General features: G+C 40.8%; 1 protein-coding gene across 3 annotated transcripts; it reads left to right on the top strand.

The window, feature by feature from the left end:
• Positions 1–27,417, top strand: RBM10 (RNA binding motif protein 10). Of its 3 annotated transcripts, XM_007427802.4 has the most exons (25): positions 1–157; positions 7,241–7,359; positions 11,047–11,233; positions 11,742–11,933; positions 12,176–12,245; positions 14,509–14,582; positions 16,619–16,705; positions 17,602–17,662; positions 17,766–17,939; positions 19,522–19,682; positions 20,436–20,533; positions 20,660–20,747; positions 20,868–20,909; positions 21,190–21,397; positions 21,499–21,659; positions 21,755–21,896; positions 22,047–22,138; positions 22,329–22,505; positions 23,003–23,152; positions 23,559–23,624; positions 23,977–24,162; positions 26,197–26,271; positions 26,371–26,474; positions 26,680–26,809; positions 27,280–27,417. In XM_007427802.4, the coding sequence occupies exons 2-25, from the start codon at positions 7,343–7,345 to the stop codon at positions 27,403–27,405; spliced, it is 2,868 nt and encodes a 955-aa protein (XP_007427864.1). In that variant the 5' UTR covers positions 1–157; positions 7,241–7,342; the 3' UTR covers positions 27,406–27,417. The 3 variants fall into 3 exon arrangements, with proteins under 3 accessions (XP_007427864.1, XP_007427865.1, XP_087993998.1); XM_007427803.4 differs by lacking the exon at positions 20,868–20,909; XM_088137872.1 differs by lacking the exons at positions 1–157; positions 7,241–7,359; positions 11,047–11,233; positions 14,509–14,582 and having other exon boundaries at positions 11,865–11,933.
• The last annotated feature ends 207 nt before the right edge of the window (positions 27,418–27,624 follow it).

Consider the following 27,624-nt stretch of genomic DNA (forward strand, 5'->3'; position numbering starts at 1 on the left):
CGACGACAACGGTGACGAAGAGAGTCTTGGGAAAAGGCGGGGGAGGGTGGCCTGGAGAAGCGACGCCATTTTGAGAGGCGAGTCGGGTGGCTGAGCGGCCGCTCCAGCGGTCAGTCCTCTTTCCGTCCCTTTCGGGCGCTGGAGAAGCATTTGCCAGGTGAGCGCGACGGCGTGAGAGGCCGGGCGCGCCGGGGAAGGTGGGGCTTGGCGGGCCTGGACGGGGCGGTGTGGGCTGGGTCTCCCCCGGGCTTCAAGGCTGACAGGCTGGGCCCTGGCAGTCCCGGAGAAAGCGGCGTTCCTCTGGTTCGAGAAGAAAATCGCCGCCTAGTCTTGGAGCCCTTTAAAAGGCCGACAGATTGACTCTGGCGTAAAGTTCCTTGATCCAAAGCCCGCTTGGTCTTCCGCGCCTGAAATGCTCTCCAATTTTGCCCCCGTAGCCGAATACAAAGAGGAGGGGGAAACCTGCTCAGTAGTTGGGCGAAAAGCTGCTGAAGAGAGAGGCCCGTAGGTTCGCCACAATCCTATGTGTGTATGAAGAGCAACATGTGTTTGTGGTACGTTAAGCACAAACATCGATTGTGGAGCAAGTTTCTGAGGTCTAGAATCCGCTTTCTCTGGTGAATGGAGGGGCAGATACTGCGAAATACTGGCTTCAAAGCGGAAACGTTGAAAATAGAGGAGCTAAACGGCCAGGAAATGCAAGAGAGGCAGTCAGTCTGTGACACTGAGTATATGAAGTATGATAAGGAAGGACCCCTTGTTTGCCAATTGCTGATAATCTTACTCTCTTTAATATGACAATGCCATTCATATGTATGAGTATCTTCCGTTGAATTCATTGACGTTTATTTCCGAGTAGAAACAATCGTTTTCTGAAAATTAAGAACGGATGGTTCAAGCAGCAGTACTTGATGGGAATTCAGTCTTCCATATTTCACCATTCCTAAACTAGATTTAAGTTTAATATTTAAGCTTTACATGAATCTAGTCCATTGTAATTGACACAATCTCCTTTGGAATTGTTATATAGTTGAAAAAGACAGGCTTTTGAGTCAGTAGCCAACAGTGATTTCTGGACTATAAGTGTAGGCTTTGGGAATATACTTATTTCTGCTACAGGTCCTGCATTTCACTTATATGTTCATGATACAGTAGATAAATGTAGTCATACTTGCTATAGATACTGAACCAGCTATCAAATCTAATGGTAAAGCACACTTGATTGTGATCCTAACCCAGCTTCTAAGAATGAACCCAGCTTCTAAGAATGAAAACTTTTACAGTCTAATCCTATAGTGTTTACATACTCCAAAGTCAGTGGGTATATAACTGTAATAGAAGAGTTAATAGATGGCTGGTGTGGGTCTTCCGGGCTGTGTGGCCGTGTTCTGGAAGTTTTGTTTCCTAACGTTTCGCCAGCACCTGTGACCGGCATCTGCAGAGAGCAGGAGCACAGACAGGAGCAGTTCCCTCTGTGCTCCTGTCTGTGCTCCTGCTCTCTGCAGATGCCAGTCACAGGTGCTGGCGAAACGTTAGGAAACAAAACTTCCAGAACACGGCCACACAGCCCGGAAGACCCACACCAGCCATCATATGCCGGCCGTGAAAGCCTTCGACAATACATAGAAGAGTTAATAGTTTGCATACAAATTATTTTACAACAACCTGAACCATACTTTTGGTTTTCAGCATCCTATTTCCATGAATGAATGACAAATAGTGTATAAATGTTATCTTAAGCAATATGTTTTTAGGGATATAATTTTTTGTTCCTATGAATAGTTAGATTGAATCTTCCACAAATGCAGCATAGGAACGTGTTTTTCATATCTTGTCAGATAGTGCTAGGCACAAACTTTTGCGTGTAGTCTTGAATCACAAGAGCTTAATAATGAAAAAATATGAGCGATGCATAGTTCATTGAACGAGGGAGAAGGTTTGTGAACTACCTAAGGTTTATTTAATAACTGTAATTGTAGGATTTCTATTAATATCAAGACAGAAAAAAGCCATTATACATTTCTTTCATTTTCTGTATAGTTGGAGAATAAGACAGAGTATTGATTAGGATCAAATTAAATATACTCTGTCTTATTCTCCAACTATACAGAAAATGAAAAGACTTAGACAAAGATTGAAGTAGTGGGAACAAGACCATGTAATACTGCAAATTAAAGATGAATATAATCAAATGCTAGTCTTCAGCATTAAAGCAGGTTTTGCTAAACTCAGAGCAGTGATAAAAGGGGTTGTGTATCAGGGGAAGCTAATGGCAAAAGGAGCTCAAAATGGCTGGGAGTTCCTAAAAAAGAGACACTAAAAGTACAATTGTAAGCAATTCCAATGAGGAAAAAAGAAGTGAAGGACAGCAGTAAAAGCCAATATGGCTATATAAAATAATTAGTGAAAACCTGAATATCAAAGCTAACAAAATAAGGAAGGTCTTCTTGAAAGAATACAGATGGGTAGCCCAGATTTGTAGACATAGTGTCAAGAAAGCTAAAGCTGTGAGCAAAATTTAGTAAAGAATTCTAGTAACAGCAAAATTCTTGGGGTATGTTCACATTAAAGGAAAAGAAACAATATAATGTGCTCAATGAAGATGATAAAAGAAATACCAGATGACAAACAGAAGGCAAAACTATTGGATTCCTATTCTGGTTCAGTCTTTTCTGAGAAGAGGGTTTCTGTTTGAGCTTGATGGAAGCATAGTCAGCAAGTACCAATTAACCTTGAATGAGTTCAGATCAGAGCCAGATGGCCTCCATTCTAGAGTACCAAAGGGGCTTGGGGATGGTCTGACAAACCTCAGTCCGTTATCTTTGACAAATCCTGGAGTATGAAAGCCTTTCTCTCTTGGAAAAGGGGAAAAAGGAAGAATTACAAACCAGTCAGTCTGACCTTGATACCTGGGACGATTCTAGAACAGATCAAAAGTGATCAGTCTGTAAACATTTTAAAAACTGAAGTGGACAAAAGTGCTTCAGATGCAACAGCACCCTTGTTGTACTTGTCAGCAGCTCCTTAAAAGAGCTGTGCTTTTTCCTGAATTCAGAAGGGGCTTAGGAAAATACACATTTCAGTTAAGGAAGTGGTGACAAGGTGGTCACACGTAGCCACACTTTATCACCACCTTTGTAATGCCTCCTGAACTCAAATGAGTACATTAGTTTGCCCATGCGCCCATCATGTGCGCCCAGGTAAAGTTGTGGCTCCTTTAAAAAGTCAACAGAAACAGCAAGGTTGTCCCACACTGCATCCCTGGATCTGTACACTGGTGATGCAGTGTTGTCTGAAAACATGAATTATTTGCAATGTACATTAGAAATACGGATCTGAAAAGTAATGTATCAAAGACCAAGGTTTGATGGGGAAAATGGAGTGAACTGTTGAAGTTATACAGTTATAAATGGCAAAAAAGTAGAGCAAATAGATTAATTTATATATCTTGGTAGAATGTTTAATAAATATAGGAAGAAATGTTAGGATTATAATACTGATAGGCTTATAATACTGATTGAAAGAAGTGAGTAGTATGTGAACTGTTGCAAGGAATGGGTGTTTGTTATAAGAAGTGAAAATAGCTGTGTATATGAGTATGCTTCCGCCCAGTTTGTTATGTTGAGGTGAGAGTTGGGTATGTCAAGAGAAAGATAAAAGTTGAATGTGGTGGGAATGGGGTCCTTCTTTGTAAAACAAGAAATGAATGAATGGGTGCCAAGTGAAATTTATTGAATATAAAAGTGTATGATTAGTACAAAAGTATAGTTGATTCTTTTTATTTGTGGATTCCATATTTGCAAATTTTCATACTTGCTAAAATTTATTTGTAACTGCAAAATCAATACTCATGGTGCTTTTGCGGTCATTTGCGGACATGCAGAGAAGTGAAAAATTTGAGTTACCCAACATGCATGTTCCCAGCTGAGGTTTCAGTATTTGCTAATTCAGGGTTTGTAGTAACTTTATAGAACATAACTACTATGAATAATGAGAATCTTCCATATGTTGAGATGATTTAGTCATGTAGAGAGAATCAGACTGAATTACAAATCCAGTATATGAAGGAAGAGAAAGAAGAGGAGGAAGACTGTGAAAGTCATGGTTGATTGGATGGAGTTGGTGAAGATCCTCAAAAGGAGAGAGTTGGGAACTTTAAAAAATAAAAGGGAATATATAAAGCAGTATATGAATATGACAGAAACAAGGATGGTTTGCAAGGATAGAAAGATATGGAGCGGTATATAGTGAATGGTTTGGTATAAATTAAATTTAGCTATATTTTCTTCTCTTTGTATCTGATGCTTTCATTACAGGTAGTTCCCGGTTTAAGAATGAGTTCTGTTCCCAAGGTCTGTCTAAGTCGAATTTGTATGTAAGCCGGAGCAGCATTATCATATAATACTGTATAAGTAGTATTGTGTATTTAACTCGAATCATTGTGTATTTAACTTGAATTTTGCTACAATAGGCTCCATTCTTAACTATGGGTCATCCTTATACTGGGTGTTCTTAACCCGGGGACTACCTGTACTTTGGCTTACTATTTTACTCCTTTTCTGCACTTTGCAGAACATTGATTACCTTGAAACAGGATAGCATAACAGGTATGTACTCTTTATACTGACAGATAAGCCAAGAATTTTAGTGCCAAAATATACCCCCAAAATAGGGTTCAGCTTATCTGTGGATGGACTTATCTGCAAGTGTATACAGAAGGTTTTTCCCTCAGCTTTTTTAAAGTACCCCATATCCTGTATATACTCACAGATAAGCTCATCCACATCTAAGCAGACCCTTGAATTTTTAACCAAAATAATAATGAAGACTGCACCACCCACAGATAAGCCAATAGTGAAAATTAAAACATACAAAAATTTCAAGGGTTGGCTCATCTGCAGGTGGTGCATTTTTCATGGTATTTTGGTTAAAAATGTGAGGGTTCACTTATCCACAGATGGGCTTATATGTGAGTATATATGGTACGTATCTACTGTACAGTTCTGCTATTTAAGAAATAAACTGAGTTTACACATTGTGCAATGGAATGTATAATGGGCTGTGAAAATGATCTTGGGAGACAGGAGGAAGAGCTGCAGCCTAGACAATGATCAGACAAAAGGTATCTCAGCCCACAGAAGGAATGGGGGCGTAGAAAATGTTTCAGAAGAGATACTTCTTAGTTTTCTGGAAAGTAAAGGCAAGGCAGGGGAGAAGTGCTTTCAGATTTACAAGATCCTGTTACTGTAATCTTACAATAAAGGCAGTGTTGGTATTCATGGTTTTGGTTTCTTGTCTGGACTACCTCAAAGGGCTGACAGAATGGCTTGTTTACTCATGCTTTACAATGAAAAACAATTGGCTTGTTTTGTACAAGATATTAAGCCAGCAATTGGCAGTGTGGCTGTTTTCATCAGAACATCTGCAGAACATCAGAATTAAGACAAAGTAATCAAAGCTTACAGAACAACAGTCATGCATATGCAAAAACTGCGGCAATATTTGTATCCCTTGTATTTCCCAAAGTCCATTACTATAATAAAAGCTGTAGTTTTGTGATGATTTAATTATAGCTTGCCTTTAGTTTAACATTAGATCAATGGGAACTAGTAAGCTAACCATGGATTCTACAAAAGCCCTTCGATTAGATTTAACCTGGCAGGGAATAAGAACATCTTTATTTCTTAAGAGATGGATTCCAGTTTTTCATGGGAGTATGTGAATAGCAGTAGCAAAGTACGGGTGGTCCTTAGGGTATGGCCACTTGTTCAGCAACCATTCAGACTTGTGCCAGCATTGAACGAGGGGGACTTAAAACCAGTCCTTGGAATTCTGGCTGTCACAGCATTCCCACAGTTACTTGGTTGTGATTTCCGATGTTTCCTGCCAGCTTCCCACAAGCAAAGTCAATGGAGAAGCCAGCAGGAAGTTGGAAGTCACAGTCAAGTGTGGTCCTTGCTTAACGATGGCAACCAGGACTGCTGGAATTATCGCTAAGCAACGTGGTCATATGACATTGCACTTTACAGCTGCCTCGCTTAGCGATGGCAATTCCAATCCCAATTGCGGTTGTAACCCGAGGACTACATGTACATTTGCTTGCAAAGAATTCACAATTTTCTGTTGCCTTACCTGTGTTTGTTTGTTCTTGTCCTTGTTGAAAACTCATGAAATTTAGTTTTCATAAGCAATTGCAATGTCTAAGAAATATAATTAATTCTGGAATTTTACAAGAGAATGACAGAGAATGTTTCTGCTGTGAAAGGATCTTAATGGAGGCTTTGTATATTGAATCTCAAAGTGCTTTAAATCCATAAATCTTTTTAAATCTGTTTCAAACCTCAAAAATGCAGAAGATTATCTGTCTGATAGACAAAGGAATTATGTGCTCAAGGTCATATAGCTAGTCGGTTAAAAAGCTAGGAATACATCTGTAAAGTTTTGACTAGTAGGAATATATGAAAGAAGTATTGGAATTTAGTCTCTTTCTGGAGCTCAGGAAGTGGGTGGGATCTGGAGTGTATAGTGGGAGAAGTGATGGTCTGTCCTAATCTGCCTGTGTTTTGTGAAATCATACTATTTTCCATATGAACAGTTTACAAAAAACACTGCACATTATTTACTTAATAATAATCAGTGATATAGGTTTGAGCTTATTGTGTGAACATAGCTGATTCCAGCAGTGGATGTCAGATTGATTTAGCATTTATGTTGACATGTGCATTTGCAAAGTTGAAGATGATAGATGGAGTTTTTGGGGAGTGGTGAGTTACTGGTGTGAGGAATTGCAGATCTGAGAATCACTCAAGATGCAACCTGTAACCATTCTTGCATTATAATGTAATATATGGATTTGTGCCATATCCAAAATTTTGTTTTTCTTATCTATAGAATTATATCTCAATCTGATCTATAACATTTAGTATTGATCTAATGTATAGTTTACTATTCATAGTTTTGTCAGTGATTAGCACTATGTTAACCAAATATGTTCAGTTCAAAGTCCAATCAGGATAATTATCTGTATCTTGTTTCTTGTTTTTACATGTCCTGTATTTTCTTTCTTACATTCTTTTCACTTATCTTCTTTTAAAATATTAAATACAATTAATTTAAAAGGTATGCAGCCTGTACATGCAAAGCTGGAAAGACTTTGGTTTAGAAGATGCTTTAATTACTGTTGCTGGGATTAAGCTACAGTGAGCATTTGAATAAAAACATTGTTCTGTTTTCCCTGCAGAAATCTTTATAATCCACTTCTTATGACCTTCTGGAATGGCAGCTATCTATTGAAGGATTTGTATTAGGAGATTCCTGAAGCATTTGCACTTCACAGATAGCAATGGAGTATGAGAGAAGGTAAAGTATTTCTTCAATTACTTTAGAGCCCAGGAAGAAATATGTTGTGCCTATTTTTCCTAAGGATTGTTTAGGTTAGATAAGCCATACCATTAAGCAAAGAAGTTGTGAAAAGTCAGCACTAATTTTAGGATCTGTTTTGTTAAAACTTCAAACAACCAAAACAATGCCTCTATACATGGACATCACCAGATGGAGTATATAGAAATCAAATTGACTATATTATTGCTAAAAGGAGGTGGAGGAGCTCAATTATAGCATCAAAGACATGGCCAGGTGCTGACTTTGGAACAGATCAAGAACTGCTTATGTGCAAGCTCCAAGTTAAGCTAAAGAAGAAGAATGCCAGTCAGTTTCCAGGATATTGTCTTGAACATACAGTATATCCACCATTTTCAAGGAGAACATCAGGAATCACTTTGAAGTCCAGAACCTCGTTGATAGAAAACCAGAGGAATTATGGAATGAACTTAAAGAAGTCATTAAGTATGAATGTAAAAAAAGATTGCCAAAAATGAACAAAGAGAAGAAAGCAAACTGGATATCAGAATAAACATGGAAATTGCCAAGAAGAGAAGAGAAGCCAAAGCCAAGAAAGATAAACATCTCAGAAAGGAACTTAACAAAGAGTTTCAGAGAGCTGTTAGAAGAGACAAGGAGAGGTATTACAACATCTACAAAGACATTGAAAATGGAAATAAACATGGAAAAACAAGGAAAGTCTTTCAAAAGATCTCTGAACTCAGAAGGAGGTTCCAACTTCAAATCGGTATGCTAAAAGATGCAAAAGGACAGGTAGTAACCGATTCAAAGGAGATCAAAGGAAGATGGAAGGTGTATACTAAATCACTATGCAGTAGAGAAGTCAACATTCAGGATACCTTAGAAGATATTCCTTACTTACAAGAACCTCTAGTACTAGAAGATGAAGTTATATCAACACTCCAGTCATTACCAAGTTGGAAACCCACAGGAACTGATAGAATACCCACTGAAATATGGCAAGCAACAGAAGAAAAATCAGTCAAGGTTCTAACCAAGCTATGCCAGCAAATCTGGAGAATGACACAGTGGCCAACTGATTGGAAGAGGTCAATCAACATTCCAATATCAAAAAAAGAAGACTTAACAGAGTGTGCAAACTATTGTACAATATCCTTAATTTTGCATGCTAGCAAAATAATGCTTAGGATCATCCAATGCAGATTAGAGTCCTATATGGAAAAAGATGCCAAATGTTCAGTCTAGCTTTAGAAAAGGCTGAAGAATATGAGACATTATTGCTGATGCATGCTGGATAATTGAAAAAGCCAAAGAATACCAAAAAGAAGTCAGAATTTGCTTCATCGATTATAGAAAAACCTTTGATTGTGTTGATCACATGAAACTGTGGAATGTGCTCAGAAAAGCAGGAATCCCAGAACATCTCATTGTCCTCATGAGAAACTTATATAAAGGTCAGGAAGCCACAGTCTGGACAGAACATGGTGAAACAGACTGGCTCCAGGTTGGCAAAGGAGTGCAACAAGGCTGCATACTCTCCCCTTATTTATTCAACCTATGTGTGGAATATATATTAAGGGCAGCTGGATTGGAAGAAGATGAACACGGTTTTAAAATTGGAGGAAGAAACATCAATAACCTGTGCTATGCTGATGACACTACCCTCATAGCTGAAAATGCAAAGAATCTGCAAGCCCTAGTACTAAAAGTCAAAGAGCACAGTGAAAAAATGGGGCTAAATTAAATATAAAGAAGACCAAATTAATGACAACAGGTAGAACAACCAGCCTTAGAACTGACAATCAAGGTATCAAAGTGGTGAATAGCTTCTGCTTTTTAGGATCAACCATCAACAGTAAAGGGACAAACAGTCAAGAAATATGCCGCACACTAGTACTTGGTAAAGCAGGCATGACCTTGGGAAAGATATTCAAATGCCATGATGTGTCTATACCTACAAAGATCAGAATTGTGCAAGCCATGGTATGCCCTGAGACACACTATGGAAGTGAAAATTGGACTTTAAAGAAGCAGGATAGGAAGAGTATTGATGCTTTTGAACATTGGTGTTGGCAAAGACTCCTGAAAATATTGTGGACAGCCAAGAAAACAAACCGATGGATCATTGAACAAATCAACCCAGAGTTCTCACTTGAGGCACAAATGACCAGGCTCAAATTATTCTACTTCGGAAACATTATGCAAAGACCCAGCTCTCAGGAAAAGGCTCTAATGCTGGGAAAGGTAGAAGGAAAGAGAAGAAGGGGACAACTGGCAGCAAGGTGGATGGACTCAGATACAGAGGCGATGAGTGCACCATTGGGAGACACGAAATAACAAGTTAGGGATAGATTGTCTTGGAGAAAATTTATCTCTGTGGTCACTAGAACTTGAAAATGACTTGATGGCACATAATCAGTTTGTTAAAATTAAATGAAGGATAGTTAAATTAAGGCCAGCCTCTCTTTAGTCATCATTAACTTCAGCATCATTAGTAAAATAGGAAGAATTTATACCCTGTAATGATGAACATGAACCCTTGTGTGCTGGCCCACAAGTACAATGAAGTCTTTCTGGGGCAAAGCAACAATACAATATGAGAAATGTGCGTGAATAAAAATTCAACATACTATATTTGTCCACTGTTCTTAATATGGAAAAGAAAAGATGTAGCACAAGAAAAGCACTTAATGCATTCTGCCAGAGAAAGCAGCTTGGCAGTATTAAGGGACCTTTGTATGCTGAGCTTTACCTGTGTTTTTCATCCCTGGAACAGCAAAAAGAATGAAAAAAGTATAATTTACAATGTCATCATTCATATGCCCTTCCAAGGTACAGAAGTGCAAGAAACAGTAATCGATCAGCGGATCATCTTTTTAAAGACTGGGTTAGCCTCTCCTAAATTGGTGCCTTTCAACTGACGATTAGGACAATTTATTACAAGAGATTACCAGTATCATTACTGAGGTGCAGTAGGTGTGAATGCCTTTTGATTTCTATTGATTTCTTCATGAGGTTTAAGAACGATTCATTGTAGCGGCAGAGCTTGCTGGGTAGGGAATGAAACATATAATTGATGCTGCTCACTGACAGTAAACAAACTTTACTAGATGAACTGCTACTATAAGTTATGAATCTTAATCTGATCATAGTTCTGAGGACAATTTCACAAAGATTGTGCCCATCCACCTTCAAACCTTGAATGATAGTTGTATTTAGCAATCCTATTCATTGAACTCTAGCATGTAAATAATATACGTTACAGCCAGAGCAATGCTCTCTTGCTGACTTTAGTTCATAATGGGCAAGTTGTAGCCATTCAGATAATGTCAGTCTACGACGCTCATATTCAACCCATGCTGCCTGGGAGAGATGGGGGCATAACTTCAGTACTATCTGGAAGCCACAAGCTCTGAGCACGCATTGTTCTGAGAGAGATACACACACACACACACACACACACACACATAGATACTTCTTGTAAACAAGATTAGGGGAAATAATATTTCTTGGAAGTCCAGACTTCTTTAAACAAATATTTTGTCAGTTTTTTCCTCTGTTTCAGTAGTGGTATTTGGAAGCTGCAACGAAAGGTTTTAGTAGGGAATATGTTTCCCTCGTTGTCAGTATTAGTGTTGGTACTTTAAAATTCTTTTTAACATTTCTTCATTTTGTTCACTTTAGAGGTGGCCGTGGGGATCGAACAGGTCGGTATGGTGCTGTTGAGCAGATTCAGGATGAAAGTTCAGAAGGGCGGAATCAGAGGGACCATGACTACAGAGATATGGATTATCGATCCTACATGAGAGATTTCAACAGCCAGGAACCTGCTAATGATTATGATGATTCCTCTGAAGAACACAGTGTGGAGGTAAGTTAAGAGTAAAGTCTCCTTCCAGTCAAGCTCGTCTCCTATTGATTTCATGGTCACAGCCATGTAGTTTTCTCAGCAACAATAAGGTAATGGCTTTTCTGAGCAACTGAATAACTCTGAGCCTTTGACTAACTGCTGCCGTATGGGTAAGAATCCTTTAGGCTTATGGTTCAGAACTTCTTTTCATCTTTTAGAATCCCTAAGGAAATTCCATGCCATTCAAAGTGCAGCTGATTGGGGAGGGCTATTGCAGGCTGTATGAAGAAATCATGTAGGACTATATGCAAAATAATGGAAAGAGAGACTGGAATTGGGCTTGTAGATAACTGTTCGTTCATAAAATATTGTATCCATTTGGCAGAATGCTTGGAGAGCAGCCACGTGATGGTATTGTGGTTGCCTGTACATTGCTAGACTTGGCCTGCAAGACTGGGAACTTCCTTGTCTAAGTCAGTCTTGGCTTCCACCCTGGTGAGCTGTCGTCTTCTGTGTTACTGTTGCCTAGGATTCTTATGAGGCCTCCTCAGGATCAGAGACACAACACAGAAAGCGAGATAGCCCAAATGAGCATTTGGGATTTCCTGGTGATGGCGATTACCGGGACCAAGACTATCGAACTGAACAAGAAGAAGAAGAACAGAAGGCTAGCAGTATCATTATGCTGAGGATGTTGCCTCAATCTGCCACTGAGAGTGATGTAAGTTGGTTGCTTGGGCTAAAAGGCACTTTGGGATCTTTGATTCAGGAATGGAGAAGCTGTGGCCTCAAATGTTACTGAACTCCATTGGGATGATGGTTGGGGTTACTGGCAGTTGTAATTGAGCAGCATCTGGAGAACAGCCCATACAAGAATTCATTAGCATTCCCTACTTCTTTCAGTGACTGCTATGTTAAAGCTTCCTGTTACTGGCATTATTAACAGTCTCTCTGCATCTGTAGATCCGGGCCCAGCTGCAGGCACATGGATTCCAGCCCCGTGAGGTGCGGCTGATGCGAAATAAAGCCTCAGGTGAGCTCCTGTTCACAGTTTTTTCTACTCCTTTCTCTTGATATGGCTGTAATGTTTCAACTACCATTTGACACACTGCAAACTAGAGTGTGGTGTGCTATGCATGTGTGCATGTGGAGCAGTTTTGCCCTGTGGCATAAAATATGCAATTGTAGTTTCTGCTGTACTGTATTTAGGGTCTTCCAATCAGTGATAAGGATAAGTCAGTCTTCCAGATGTTAGCAGTGGATTCAGAAGTAGCCCTTTAAGTGTTATTGTCTGTTATCAAAATCCCATAAATGTGAGCCTTAGTGGTTCTTCTGCTGTCTGTGAGAATGGCCTGAAAAAGTAGCAGAAGATGTGGCCTGCCATTTCCAAGTTTCACTGCATTCTGCATAAGTGTGAATCTTTGGAGGTTTAGCAGTTCAGTATTGCTTTTCGTATTAAGATGAGTTCTTACTTGTTCTCTATCTTTCTTACTTGGCCTCTCTCTTTGAGGTAACAGACACGCATACATGGCAAAGGATGAAGACAACCCTTTTGGTTATATAATGCACTTTCTGTTTGGCCATATTTTATCAGCTATGTTGGCGTTCCTTTTTAGATCTTTGCAGCCTAAATTAGACTCTGTTTTAAGATTGATACTGATGAAGCAGATATTAGGGCAAGTATCCAACTTTTGATTCCACCAAGTTAACTATAATCCTCCAGGCACTTGTGATTCACCAAGGACTTAATAAACCTCCTGGCTTTTTACTGCCTTTTTTTGTGATGGGATAGAAGAATTGTCAAGCACCTGTGAACACAGTACTTGATTAGTGAACTTGTTTGGTTTAATAGACCATAAATTGTGCCAGGCTACATTAAGGAAGACAGGTTGCCAACAAGTTGGATAGGTATGGTATATGCAAGTATAATAAGAGATCTCTTTAGTTTGCTCCAAGACAAAATGATCTAATACTGTTCTGGGAATAAAGTAAGTTGTTTAATCAAGCAGGTAAGTATACTTCTTCTTGCCAAGGTTATTCCCTACCTATCACACACACTTGCAGGCCCTGAGATAGGGCTGTATACCTTTTCTTTTCTCCCCCCTTCCTTTTTTTTTAAAGCAAGGCTTATGTTTTTGGTTATAGTCCTCTGTATCTGCCCTTTGTTGTACAAGGCCTGAAGTGGACTGGCAGATACTGCAAGATGGAGGGTACAGAAAGGCACCCTGCTTCTATGGGCAACCAGAGGCTAAGAAAAGGAAATTACAATGCAAAATGAATTTTACATTTTCACAAGGACTGGAACTGCAGACTTTGAGAAAGAGCCCTAAAGAAGTGTAGTCTCTTGAACGTTCCCATTCAGTGGACTGGTCTTGCCTATGTCAGTTCGGTTTCCTTTAAATATTTTATCTTAATTCCAGTGCTACTAAGGAAGAAAGTGGGAAAGCTGGCTGAAATCAGTGCCTCTTCTTTGGATTTTTAGTAAACTCTCTCAGTCTAGGCACATGATATTAGTTGAGTTTATGTTAAATTTATGCAGGCAATATTTCTTTATCATTCGTTTTTGCAATAGAAAGTGACCATTATTGTTTCTGTTGGACAGATGGAGCAATGAGATTGAAAGAGTGATTGACTCAGAGTCATCAAATGAATGTTAAGGTTAAGCTGGAATTTAAATCCAATTCTTCCAGATTCAAGTCCAACAGACTGCAGCTTTTTATCTTTGCTTGGTCCTGTTCTGTTATGTGGGGTTATTTTAACCCTTCCCAAAGCTAAACAGGGAAGTCGGTAGGACAAGTACCATACTATTACAATAAGAAGTAGCCTCCTGCATAGATTCTTTGAATCAGCTATTGCTTAAAACATGAAAAAGGTGTTAGATAAATGAATCTGTTAGTGCTAGAAATAGATCTCTTCAAAGCCAACATTCTCTCTCCAGCCCTTATCCTTTTGGAAATACAAGCTGACTGATAAGCACTGATCTGGGAGTTGGGACACCACAGTTCTCTTCTCAATTCTAGGAAAAATAAACAACTGGATGGTTTGAGTAGCAGTGAATAGCATCTCTCCATCAAAAATACTTTATTGGAATGATCAGAAGAGATGCTGGTGACCAGCATTTGAGTCTGCACCACTCCATTTTGCAACTAGGGTGCCTTTTCTGTGCCTTCCCACTCTACCTTATTTTCTCCCCCGCGCCCTGCCCTTGCCCCATTTGGTACAGCGACAGGGGTGCGTGATGTTGGCTGGATCTGTTGACTAACACACTGCGTCTGTATCTGAATGCTGTCCTCCAGGTCAGAGCCGGGGCTTCGCCTTCGTCGAGTTTAATCACTTGCAGGACGCTACACGATGGATGGAAGCCAATCAGGTTGCTTTGCTGCACTTGAAACCCACAAGTACTGCTACTGTTAATGACCAATCTGAACACCTGGTTCATGTGACAAATTCTAGATGCCTTCCCCTTAGGAAATCCCTGAACTGGGATTAGGAAGAGCAGCTAGATCTGAAAGTCAGATATCTTGCCTTGTTTACAATTCCAGGAATCAAAACAGAGTACTGGGAACTGGGTGTTTGACTTCTGGGGTCTACCTATGACCTGAAAAAAGGGGTTCAAGAAAACAGGGCTTTGAAGTGATATTAAAAATTCAGGCAGTAAATCAAAACTGGATTTAATTTCCACCATGGGGACGACAGTGGGATCTAACAAGTTGAGCAGGGGAACTTAGGTGTTGATCCATAATAATGGGGATTTTGGGAGTTCCTAGCAGTAAGAAATAAGGGCTTGGGAAATCATGAGTCCTGTCTGTGTTCTCCTGCTCTGGAAATATGCATGCTCAGTGTGACAAAGGCTCTGCTCTGGCAGTTTATAGCTGTAACTGAACAATTTGAGTAGATAGGAAAGCTGGCCACCTGTCAACGGGCTGTCTTTTTCTCCATAATCTGCCAGAGATTATTATGACAGGAATGTGAGTTTAGAATGGAAACTTCCCCAGGAGGTTTTTTTCCTCCTTTATCACAACAGCTGTCTCTTGACAGCCCCTCTGTGTGAGACCCTATTTTCTCTTCAGCACTGTAGGTTTACAGTAGAGATGTGAATAGCAACATGCCAAGTTTTTTAGACCCAAATTGTGTCTGTTCTGACTAGTTTCAAACTGCAATCTTATTTCCAAGCGACCATAACATGGATGAAAATGCAATCCTAGCCCTGACTGTTTGGGTTTCCCAGGGTTTATGCAGCTATGGCAGATACCTTTGCCATCTCCTTTTCTTTCTGTTCTCTTGTGTTGACAATATAGTTGGGCCATGTGTGCGCATCCCCAGTGGGAGCTGACATGTGTAGCCCAAGCATGGCTGAGATGATACATGTTGCTCTGGATGTGGGAGGGATGTGGAAAAATTGGGTTGAGAGACATATGATGAGGGTTTCCTTTTGAGCACAATCTGTACAACTATGTGTGAAACTGGTAGTGTTTCTCTCTGAAGGTTGACAGTGGGCTAGAGTTAGGCAAGGTTCTTGCATGTGCCAGAAAGAGGTTCTAGTCAATTAGGCCTTGACTTAGCAGCTGCTAGAAATTGGTTTTGGAAAATGGTCTGGCTTAGTGTTCTGGTCCTTATGGTGTGTATGCCCATAAAATTGTCTGATGTCCTCACCAAGTGTTGAGACCTTGCAACTGAGTAAAACAGTAGTTTTGATAGGCCATTTAGGAAATATACAGTTACAGTAGGTAGTTAAATTGGGGTATTGCACACGGTAGAACAGAATAGAAGTCAAGCATTGAACATCAGGGGATGTGTGTGTAGTTTAAAATCTTATTTAAGCTCTCCCAAAAGTTTTCATTTTCAAAGAAACTTGCAAACAGAAGATTGAGTGTTTCTCCAAGCATGCCCTTAAAGTGGAACTTGACACTAGTGTAGCAGAGATTTTTACTGAATGAGGGAGTAGTGGGTAGGGAAATATGCCCATTGTGGGGGCACAGTGGCACTGAGTTGGGAGAAGAAAAGAGAAATGTTGCTAGCTGGTGGGGCAGAAGGTCAACAAAGGTTATTCTAGTGGTCTAGAGGTATTGTACAGTGGTGTCTCACAGCACGGCTGCATTTCTCTTGTCTGTTTCTCCTTTTCTTCATCTTTCTCTCTGTCTCTCTCCAACACACTCTCCCTCCATCACAGCAACCGGACGTCCCGGTGCCTTGGGTAGAAACAGGTGCCTTGGTCGGCCAGATTAGGTGTGCACTAGCCAAATAGCCAAGTTCCAAAACTCTCTCAGCCTATGCTCCCTTCCCTCCCTCACCCTCATCCATTCAGCTGAAGGGTTTGAACCTCTCCTTCTTTCTGCTGCGGCAGTGATGGGCACCTTCTCTCTCCCTCCGCTTCAGAGTCTCATTGGGGTGTTTCTCTCCCTGCAGCATTCCCTCACCATCCTGGGTCAGAAAGTCTCCATGCACTATAGTGACCCTAAACCCAAGATCAACGAGGACTGGCTCTGCAGCAAGGTATCTGCTTTGAATCAGTAGGTAGAGGTATTCAATCATGGGGTACTCAGAGCTGTGGGTCTGGACTGCTGTGTGAAGGATGTAGTGCCGCTGAGGGGACAAGATTGGAGGGCTCAGCGATGGCCTGGTGGTGTACTCAGAACAATGACTGTGACTTTTTTCCAGTTGCAGGGGGTAAATGTTGAGTGTTAATCAAAGGCAGAAGCAAGTACGCCCAGCTTCTGTAATCAGACTCGAGATACGTTCAGTCCTCTTGCTTATCTTGAATAGTTTTGTTTCTAAAATAAGGATTAAAATGTGTTTTTTTTTTTGCTAAACGTTTTTCTAAAATAAGGATTGCAAATTTTTTGTCAAAGATTGCAGCACTAACAAGAAAATAAAAGGCACAGAGAAATCTAGGAAGTTTGACTTTAGGAGCAGAGACTGAGGCATAATAGGACAAAAGGACAATCTTCTGGGATTATACTGAATATTTTTCAATGCTTTTCCATCACAACCATCAGGACAAGAATTTAAACCATGCACTTAAGGGATAGTACCAGCAGGTACAGGTGGCTCTCATTCAGAGGGATTCTGTTCAAGTGGAATATCTACAAATAACAAAGGCGTGAAAAGAACTACTTTACACATGCACAAAAGCTTGTTTGCTGTTTTCAACAAGCATAAAATAACACAGAAATGTGGCAAAAACTGGGATATGAGAGAGAATACATCATGGACCCCAAACTCAGGATGTGTATTTTCCAACTATGAGTATGTGAAACCATGTACCAAGACCTTGGATAATGAGAGCCAACTGTATTTGTGATTTTGCAGTAAGGAGCACCTTTTAAAAGAGTGGGCCAAGAGTTACATTTATTTGAAAATAAAGATGAAGTCTATTTTTTTCTCAACAGTGTGGAGTTCAGAATTTCAAGCGCAGAGAGAAGTGCTTCAAGTGTGGCATTCCCAGATCTGGTAAGATTAATAGCCCAGCCCTTTTAGCTCTGTTTGTGCCTACAGAAACCACTCTAATTTTTTTTTGTTTTGTTTTGTTTTGTTACCCTCCACTTTGCAACAGAAGCTGAACAGAAGCTACCCCCTGGTGGTCGCTTAGATCAGCTAGTGGCATTATCAGGGCGAGAACTCAGCCAAGGCCTTCTGCCTCTCCCGCAGCCATACCAGGTGTCAGCAGCTCTGTCCACTCAGCCTGTGGCCCCCATGTCAGAACCATGTGCAGAGAATGCTAATGACAGTGAGTATATAGTTTGATATATAGCTACAATAAAGTTATTTAGGGTTTTTTATTATTTTTTAACCTGCCTTTATTATTACTATAAATAACTCAAGGCAGTGAACATACCTAATACTCCTTCCTCCTCCTGTTTTCCCCACAACAACAACCTTGTGAGGTGAGTTGGGCTGAGAGAAAGTGACTGGCCCAAAGTCACCCAGCCGGCTTTCATGCCGAAGGTGGGAATACAACTCAGTCTCCTGGTTTCTAGCCCAGTGCCTTAACCACTAGACCAAATTGGCTCTCATGCTGTCTTCTTGTTGTTCCCCCATGAAACTATTAATCGTTATAGATGAGAGCGTTGAGATTTATTAATTAGGTTTCCTCACTGATTTACTAACTTAGGTTCTATATCATTTTAGATAGTTGAATTTTTGTGTGCAGACTTAGGAGTATGTTGGCAGGCCCGACTTGGCTGTAAAATGGAAATTGGCTGGTTTAATCAGTCTAGCTTTTAAATGTAATTCCTAGCTCTAGAGAGTGCAGATTGGTAAGCTTGATTGGCAACTAGGGAGAAATGTGCTAATAAGTAGATATTTTATAGTAGGTTTCAAAATCTTATACTGAAGAAAATGCCTGCAAAAGTAGATTCATTGGAATGACTTGTGTCAGCTGTTTTTGAAAGTAATCTGATAGTGGGCTTGGAATAGTGGAAGGCTGCTTGTTGCTACTTGTCAATAGTTTGAAACAGATAATTGAGAACTTACAGAAAAGTGGAGACAAAAAATACAGACTGAGGGTTTGCAGAGTGAAGACAGTTTATGAAAACTATGGAGAAGTATGTGACTGCAGTGAGCTGAATATACATACACTTCAAATATATATAACAGTGGTATACTTCATCACTGTTGCCTTCTTTTTCTTCTCTTCTTCTGTTGAGGAACAATACACCACAGCTTGTTATTTGATAAGAGATTTTTTTCGCCTCCAACAGGGGCAGAAGACAGTTGCAGTAGCAATAAGAAAACTGAGTAGGGAAAGAAATTCTCTGTAACTGAATACTTATCTGCCCTGCCACTATTTCATCCTGTTGCTGAGAAAGGAGACATCTCACAGTCAAGTATCTGAAATGCAGAAAGGGTGTCCTTTTGACTTGAACAACTGGTTGGAAAGCTGCTTGTTGCCCATCAGAAGCTATGAGCAAAGTGAAGCAGCCAGCCAGTAACGGCACCATATATCATAATTCAAACTGTAGATCTGTACACAAACTGTGTAGATACATACAAAGGATAGCAGAGAGAGTGTTCACAGTGTCATGTAAGCCTTTTAATACAGGTCTAGTTTGTCATCTTCCTGTGTTCAGCAGAAAATGATGTGGAATTAGGTTTCTTTTATAGCCATAAGGACCAGAGTTCTGGGAGTCAGGTGGCATATACATTTAATTTATTAATTATTATTTAAAAAAAGGAAGCCAAAATGTCATGGACTTTTACTAATAGTACTTTCTTAGCTGTGCAGAGTTTTAAATCCTTTCAGATGAAAATTCAAACGTACTTGAAAGAGTCTATAGTTCCAACTACCATGCTGTTTCTTATTCTGCCAGCCATTATCTTGCGAAACCTGAATCCGCATAGCACAATGGACTCCATCTTAAGTGCCTTGGCGCCATATGCAGTTCTCTCCTCATCGAATGTCCGTGTCATTAAAGACAAGCAGACACAGCTCAATCGTGGTTTTGCTTTCATTCAGCTCTCCACTATTGTGGTGAGTGCAACAAATAGCACACGTGGCAATTCAATATTGCTTTAGAGGTTGGTCATGGGAATGACGGGCTTTAGGAAGGTAATCTAACAGCTTAGAAGAAAGAGCTTAATGGAACTTTTAGCCTGAGGAAGGCCAAGGAGAAGCTTTAGAGGATCTTATGGGCTCAAGGCATCATTTCCCTCCCTTCTACTAACTACAGCTAAAAACTTAAGGGGAAGAAAACAGAAAAGGGCACAAAGGTAATATAGATTAAATTATCTCAGCGTCTGGTTTTGCAGTTTGTATACTTCGTGGGGAAGTAAGCATACTAATACATTCCTTTTAATAATTTAATACTGGGGAGCAAAACACAACCTTTGTGCATCCTTGGAGCACAATCCAAAACCTTTTGTGCATCGAGTCCATGTATTATTTTTGCTATAGAATTATCTGTAGTACAAATTGGAGAATGTAGGTGGGGATTAATAGATTCTGTTCATCTCTAACTGTGCACCCTCAAGGACACTTAATGAAATTGCTAAAGACTAAATGCCAGTAGGATTCATGCTTCTCTAGGTAGATGGAAAACAACTCTGTAAGATAGGCTGGACTGAGATGGAGGGATCAAAGCTACCTAGTGATCCTCTGTGGTTGAGTGGGAAGTTGAATTTGCGTATTCCTGATTCATCACCTTAACACACTTAGTACCACACTAAGCAAACAGTATCACTTTGTCTTTCTGAGGGTTTAATTTCTTGTCCTTTTCTCTCTCAGGAGGCAGCTCAGTTGCTGCAGATCCTTCAGGCTTTGCATCCACCACTAAACATTGATGGCAAGACAATTAACGTGGAATTTGCAAAAGGTTCCAAACGGTGGGTAACAAGTCCTTTGCCTAGAATTGGGCCTTCTGTTTGTGTAGGAACACTACCGTCGTTGGGAGTTTGGGGTGGGTACAAGTTGAATAAAATAAAATTTAAACATTCTTTATCCCTTCGCAGGGACCTAAGTTCATCTGATGGAAACCGCATCAGTGCTGCTTCGGTAGCCAGCACTGCCATTGCAGCTGCACAGTGGGCTATCTCACAGGTAAAACTGATGGAGGGAAGAGAAGGGTAAGAAGATTGAATTGGTTTTGGACACAGGGGAGGGGCGGACTTCTTCTTTCCCCTCCTCAAACTTATTCTAGACAATCTTCTGACTTGTTAGAGCGCTTCTGGACAGAAGGGGGCTAAAGAAATCAGCAAATATGTAAGTGTATCCTGTACAGCAGCAGAAATGCTTTTTTACTCATGTGGTGATATACAGTGAATTACTGCCACTGATATGGTTTTTTTTTCTTTGTTTCGGAACATGCTAAGAAATATATTTAACGTTATAAAGCATAGTGCTGTAAAATAATTATTTTTTTAAAAAAGAAGAAAACATCTAAGTCTAACAGTTTGAATCTCTTTTATTTCTGTGTGGGAAAGAAGTGTAATTACTGCCCTGCCTTAGTAACAGATTTCCTCTTACTTGGTCTTCCCAATAGGCATCGCAGGGTCGTGAGGCCTCCTGGGCTACTCAAGATGAGCAGTCTGTAGATTATGGCTACTACCAGCATGATGAACCCTACGGTGCTCAAGAGGCCACAGTGTACTCACAGGGATACCTGAAAGGATCCCAGTCTCAGTCTGGCACCTCTGGGACAGCAGCTGTTGGGAAGGCAGACAAGATCCAGGGGGAGGGATCAGTGGCAGGTAAGCTTCTCTGCCTCCACTTTCTTTCTTACTGGTAGGATGTTTTGTACCTCCTGACTGACTGGCTCCTTTGCCTCCCTGCCTCTTCTCTCATGAAATAGCTGAGGCGTCACAGGAGCCTGGTGTGCCAGGTATTGATCCAATGCCTGTCCTACCAACTTTCCCTCGTACTACCCAGAACACAGCTGTGCCGGCCACGTATCAGACAACTGGAAGCTCTGAAGGAGCAAGCCCAGCCCAAGGAAATGCTGCCATTGCTCAGGTACAATTGGGGTGATTCGGGGCACATATTAAAGGTTTTATGCTCTGTGCATCTGCTGATCCACTCTCCCCTCCCCCCATTTTCCGTGTTCTCAGTCATATACCATAGTCTCACCAGCTGTGTTGAAGCCTGATGTGCCTAATGCTGCCCAGCCCTCCGGTACAACTCCCAGCATGTCCACCAGCACTTCCAATTTGCCTACCAGCTCTGCTGGACAGGAACCTTACACACAGTACCGTGAGTAGTGGAGGGAGGAAGGATTGTTATACATTCAGATCTTCTTGGGAACAGGGAGCCAGTTAGGAGTGGAGAGCAGACCTAGATTGCCAGCTTTCCTAGGCTGTGTTGTTGCTCCTGCTCACTGCGTTCTCTCTTTCTGGCCGCTAGCTGTCCCAGATGTCTCCACATATCAGTATGATGAAAGCTCTGGCTACTATTATGATCCTCTGACTGGCCTCTACTATGACCCTAATTCCCAGGTGAGTTGCCTGTCTTTGGGCAGACTTTGTTACTTTCTGCATATGGCAAAAAGATGAGAATAATGAGCTGAAAGGCAGGCTCATTTTGTCATACTACGATAGCTGGTCCTAGCAGGTGGGTGACTTAGCTCTCAACTTTCATGATGTGCTGCAGTATCAAAAGACGTGCTGTGTCAATGTTTCTTCCCAGTATTACTACAATGCTCAGACGCAGCAGTATCTGTACTGGGAAAGTGAGAGGTGCACTTACGTCCCAGCCTCAGACCAAGCGTCTGACGGCCACAAGGATAGTGGCAGCTCAGGCGGTGGCAGCAGCAAAGAGGGAAAAGAGAAGAAGGAGAAGCATAAGACAAAAACGGCCCAGCAGGTGAGAACCACCCTTTTTTCTCATGCTGCTTTCCTTTCTCTACCTTTGAATTCTACGTGCTTCTCACCTGAAGATCTTGCTTGCATGGTTATAGTTCTGTCTTGGACTAGTTAGAAGCCTCTGCCTCCCTCAAAGGATATTCCTCTTTAGACTTAGCAGCTAAGGAACAGTTGCACAGGGAAGGCTTCACACTTCCCTTCACACATAAAGGTTTTTTTTTTTTTTTTTAAACAGAAAAAAATATTCCACAGCCCCATGACTAGAAACTGTAGCAAGCCATCTCATACCGGAAGAGTATTTCCCTCTCGTGGGGAGAGGGAAAGAAGGCAGTTCGGTCTGGAGCCCTTTTGATAGAAACGTAGCCCTCTTTCAGTCTTGTTAACATTCCTGCTCTTTTGAAGGTAGTATATCTTCTCAATGTGAAATGAGGGCTCATTCCTCCTTGTTTTTTCCTGTTCCCCTGTGCCTTTCCTTCTTCTTTATGGGCTGACCTCCAGATTGCAAAGGATATGGAACGCTGGGCCCGCAGCCTCAATAAACAGAAGGAGAACTTCAAAAACAGCTTTCAGCCAGTCTCCTCCATACGAGAGGATGAAAGGCGGGAATCGGCCACAGCTGATGCTGGCTATGCTATCCTTGAGAAGAAGGTAAAATTCGTGGGGAGCTCACCATTAAACCAGGAATATATCTGTAGCTAATTTTTAACAATTTAAACAATTCTGATAATTACTAAAGGTATGAATACAGGTTCATTAGGATTCCTTAACTATTAAATAAATATATTGGATATTATTTCAGTATTAAAGTACATATATTGTTCAATTGCTGTTGCAATGTGGTATTTTGTACACTTTTTAAAAATACAGTCATGCAGAGATAGAGGAGGAGTGGTTATAATTACTTGAATTTGTGTTCATTATTATGCAAGGTCCTGAATGGCCTCCTTGTGTAACTTGATGGACTGTTTTGACTGTTGAGCAGAAAAAAAAAAGTACTTTCATGTGGAAAAATAGTACTTTCAACACTTCCCGGTTTTATTCTGTGTGTTCTTAGGGGGCACTGGCTGAGAGGCAGCATAGTGGCATGGACTTGTCCAAGCTTACTGGTGATGACAGACTGGTAAGCCTTTCCTCTTGACTTTCTCTGCTACTTAAACTTTCTGGATTTGCACTCTGAATGTCCAGAAGAATGGGTAAGGGTGCAGAGGTTCTACAAAACCTGCTTGTGAGTCCTCTCACAGATGGGAGAATATCTGATATGTTGAGGTATAAAATAAGAGATAATCACAGTGTTTACATATCGTGGGAAGTCTTGAACACAAGAGCTTCCAGCGCTGAAAGCTGTTTCTAAGATAATCCCGAACAGTGGGGATTATGGGAGTTAACCTACCCAGGGAACACTAAATTGAAGAAGGTTGTACTGGATTATGGTAATAGTTCTGATTCTGGCATGTAACTCTCCCCACTTGCAGAGTCCACCACGAGGCTTAGTAGCCGCATACAGTGGTGAAAGCGACAGTGAGGAGGAGCAAGAGAAGGCAGCTGATCGGGAGGAGAAATTAACTGATTGGCACAAACTGGCTTGCCTGCTTTGTCGCAGACAGTTTCCCAGCAAGGAGGCACTTATTCGTCACCAACAGCTCTCGGGGTTACATAAGGTATGCAGCTGATAAGAGTGTATCATTTTCACTACAATCAACAATAGCAACCAACTGGATCCCTTGGGTTAGAGAGGCCATGGAGGCATTTTGTGATGATTCTAGTTCTTCCCAGGCAGAGCTTTAATACTTTGACCATGCAAGATCCAGCTAAATGCCTCTGTTCCTCAGCAGCTATAGGAAATGAATGGCAGATCAGCCAGATTTTGGAGATTCTGTACTGTCCATAAATTGATAGAAAACAAGTTTGTTCTTGTCAACATGTCGTGCAGAGATTGTGGTTGATTTGAATTAGTATTATCATTTATTTATGGTCTAAGACCAAACATAAAAGCAAAGTACAACAAATATAGTAAATAAAAGAACAAATACAATTAGATTAAAAACCTGAAACAGTTAATAATGTGAAGGAGGCGCCAGGTGGTTTATAAGAGTCATGGCTATCAATAAGAATTTTGCAACTTTCTTAAAGGTTTCTGGGAATTGATCAAATAGGAGAGCTGTAATTTCATAATCGCAGGAGCAAATGAAATTACTGACAATGGAAGCTAGGAGTTTTGATCACCATTGGGTATATAACAGGCATTTTAATAACACATGTGATATAGATTCAACCTCTGTATCTGAGCACAAGCAAGTGTGGCTTTCATATGGAAGGTTAGTGTATCTGCTGGTTGTTGTCCTGATGGGTAGTATCCCAGTTTGTGCCAGAGTAAGTCTCCAGTAAGAAACATGTAAGATGTTAAAAAAATATCTAGAGATTGCCCAAGGGGGGCGGGGGGGGCAATTATGTTGTAGAAAAGATGGGAAACACTGGTTCTGTCAATTTGAATATCTAAATCCCAAATCCTCTGCTTCAGTTCAGCCAGTTTTATCCCAGCCAAGGGCAGAAAATGTTAGTGAGGAAAGCCAAATCATTGTTATTCTGGCTTCTTAGGGTACAGCCAAACCTGTCCAGCAAGGGGAGATGGGCCAGGAAAGTTCCCCAAAAGGTTTGCTTCAGGTAGAATTTTGAGTCGGCAGTCTTAATTAATAGGAAGTTCAATCCAGATAAAACAGTAGTAGTTATATCAGGATGGTTTATTCAGAAATGCAGTTTGTTTTGGTTAAGTTGTATTCCTCTGGAAGGATCAAATACTGCAAGTTTAGATGTGCTGCTGAATCTGACTTTGCTCCTGAATACATCTGGCAGCTTTGCCTAGCGTGCTTTTGCCCAGTTTGTAGGTGCACTAACTGCAGTGGTTCCTGGAGAAAGCAGACTTGGATTTCTTGGTAATGAATGCCTCAGTTTGATTGATGGATGGATTAGATAGCAGAGACAGAAGAAACTGAAAAGGGGCCAAATGAGTGCACAGAAAAGGCATGTAATTTGCTTAAGTTGCTCCTAAATTAAAATAGAATTCCCTGTAGTCTTTGGTATTGCTTCATTGGGGGAAATTTTCCAAATGGAGCTTACAGTGATTAAATGTTACTTTATATTCAGTATTTGGCAAGAGAGGCTAGGTCTAAGTGAAATTTGGTACCAAGCTTAGTTCAAATTGCCGTTGAACCAAAGTCTGGATGCGAATAATTGAAGGTTTCTGCTCTTGCCCCTGAAGCGGTATATGAGCTCAGATTTGCCTAGGGAATGATGGTGGATCTCTGCATGCTCCATCAGGAGGGAGACTTGTAGGGCTGCATAGAAAGCATTCTTTGCTGAGTTTGGATCCCTGTTTAGTAGGGTTTAGATGCAGTCTGAAAATATTTACTCCAGCAGACCCTACACCTATATAGTTTTTTATGCCTATATATTTTTAATTTGCTGTTGCATTTATTTTCATGATGTTTATTGCCTTTAGCGCTTCCGGAATGAAATATTAAGCTGCAATATAAATGTAATAAAATAAACATTTATTTATATAGCCACCCATCTCACATAAAGTGACTCTGCTAATATAAAAATGGTTGCATGTGCTTAGGAGCAACGTGGATCTCCAGAATGTGTTTTGATTCCACCTCCACCCCCTCATCTTTCTATTCTTTTCTCTCATGCAGCAAAATTTGGAGATTCACCGACGGGCACATTTGTCAGAGCAAGAGCTTGAGGCACTTGAAAAGAATGACATGGAGGTATGATGGTTAGGACAGCTAATGGGGGGCACCAGAAGTGAATGTGTTACGTGGGAAGCATCTCATCACCTAACACTGTCCCTTCATCACTGTCGTCAGATGAAGTATCGAGATCGTGCGGCTGAGCGACGGGAAAAATATGGTGTTCCTGAGCCACCAGAACCCAAGAAGAGAAAGTATTCAGCTGTGACCCCAGCCACTGTGTAAGTTTTACACTACGTGTGACAGCAATGTTTCGCTTTTAGAAGAGGCTGCTTTTCTTAGCAAAGAGAAAAATTGTCCTTTGCCTCAGTCACATTAGAAATGTATCCTTTGTCTCATTGCATTTGGTTGTTTGATCTTGATTGGCAGGAGAGAGAGCAGAGCTGTCTTAACTGTTTACTTCACCCCCTCCCCGCTTTGCAACAGGGATTTTGAACAACCAACACGAGATGGACTCGGAAGTGACAACATCGGCAGCCGCATGCTACAGGCCATGGGCTGGAAAGAGGGCAGCGGGTTGGGTCGCAAGAAACAGGGTATTGTAACCCCCATTGAGGTAACTTTTCAGATTGCTCTATTTGTAAAAAAATAAATTTTGTATTCGGAAGGGCATTCTCTCTCTCCAGTTGCTTTCTCTTAATATACTGGCTTTGCATAAAGGGAAACTCTTTGCGTCTTCTTGCACAGCATTCGAGCTTTGACAGATCTATTTATATGCATAGCTGCCTTGTGTTTCTTCTGTCCCAAATATAACACTGTCTGTAAAAAGGAAATTGCTATGATAGCTAGGAATTAAGACTGTTGGAAAAATAGAAGAAATTGGGAGCAAGAAGTGAACCATTTCCACAAGAAGAGAGTTGGTGGTGTGGTTGGGTGGCATTAATAAAATGATGACGGTCTAGAGAAAATATGGCATCTTACAACGTAGGGCAAAGATCTGTGATGAAGGGTTGATTTTTCCTTCTGTTACAATACATTATCTTATTTGGGAGGCTCAATGTGATTTTATTTTTCCTTCTCTCTTAGGCCCCAACTCGGGTACGTGGGTCTGGCCTTGGTGCACGTGGCAGCTCTTACGGGGCTGTAGCATCAGAGTCGTACCGGGAGGCATTGCACAAGACAATGCTCACTCGTTTCAATGAGTCAGACTGAGCTCTGTAAGGAGCACCTACCTGTACAGTATTTTGCTGCTGTCTCCTCTTACCCCCCACCATCCAACTTTCAGAATGTTCTTTTGGTTGACTTTTTTTTAATTAAATGTTCAAATGGACAAAAGAGGATTTTACATGGCTGAACCGTGCGGGAAAAGTATACTTGGTGCTCCTGTGACCATTAAGGATTTCCACTGCTTGTTATGTATAAATGTGGTAC

The sequence above is a fragment of the Python bivittatus genome, unplaced genomic scaffold (genome assembly GCF_059951505.1).
Source record: "Python bivittatus isolate LINGU-HERP-01145 unplaced genomic scaffold, Pbiv_v1 ctg000220_np1212, whole genome shotgun sequence".
Classification (NCBI taxonomy): Eukaryota; Metazoa; Chordata; class Lepidosauria; order Squamata; family Pythonidae; genus Python; species Python bivittatus.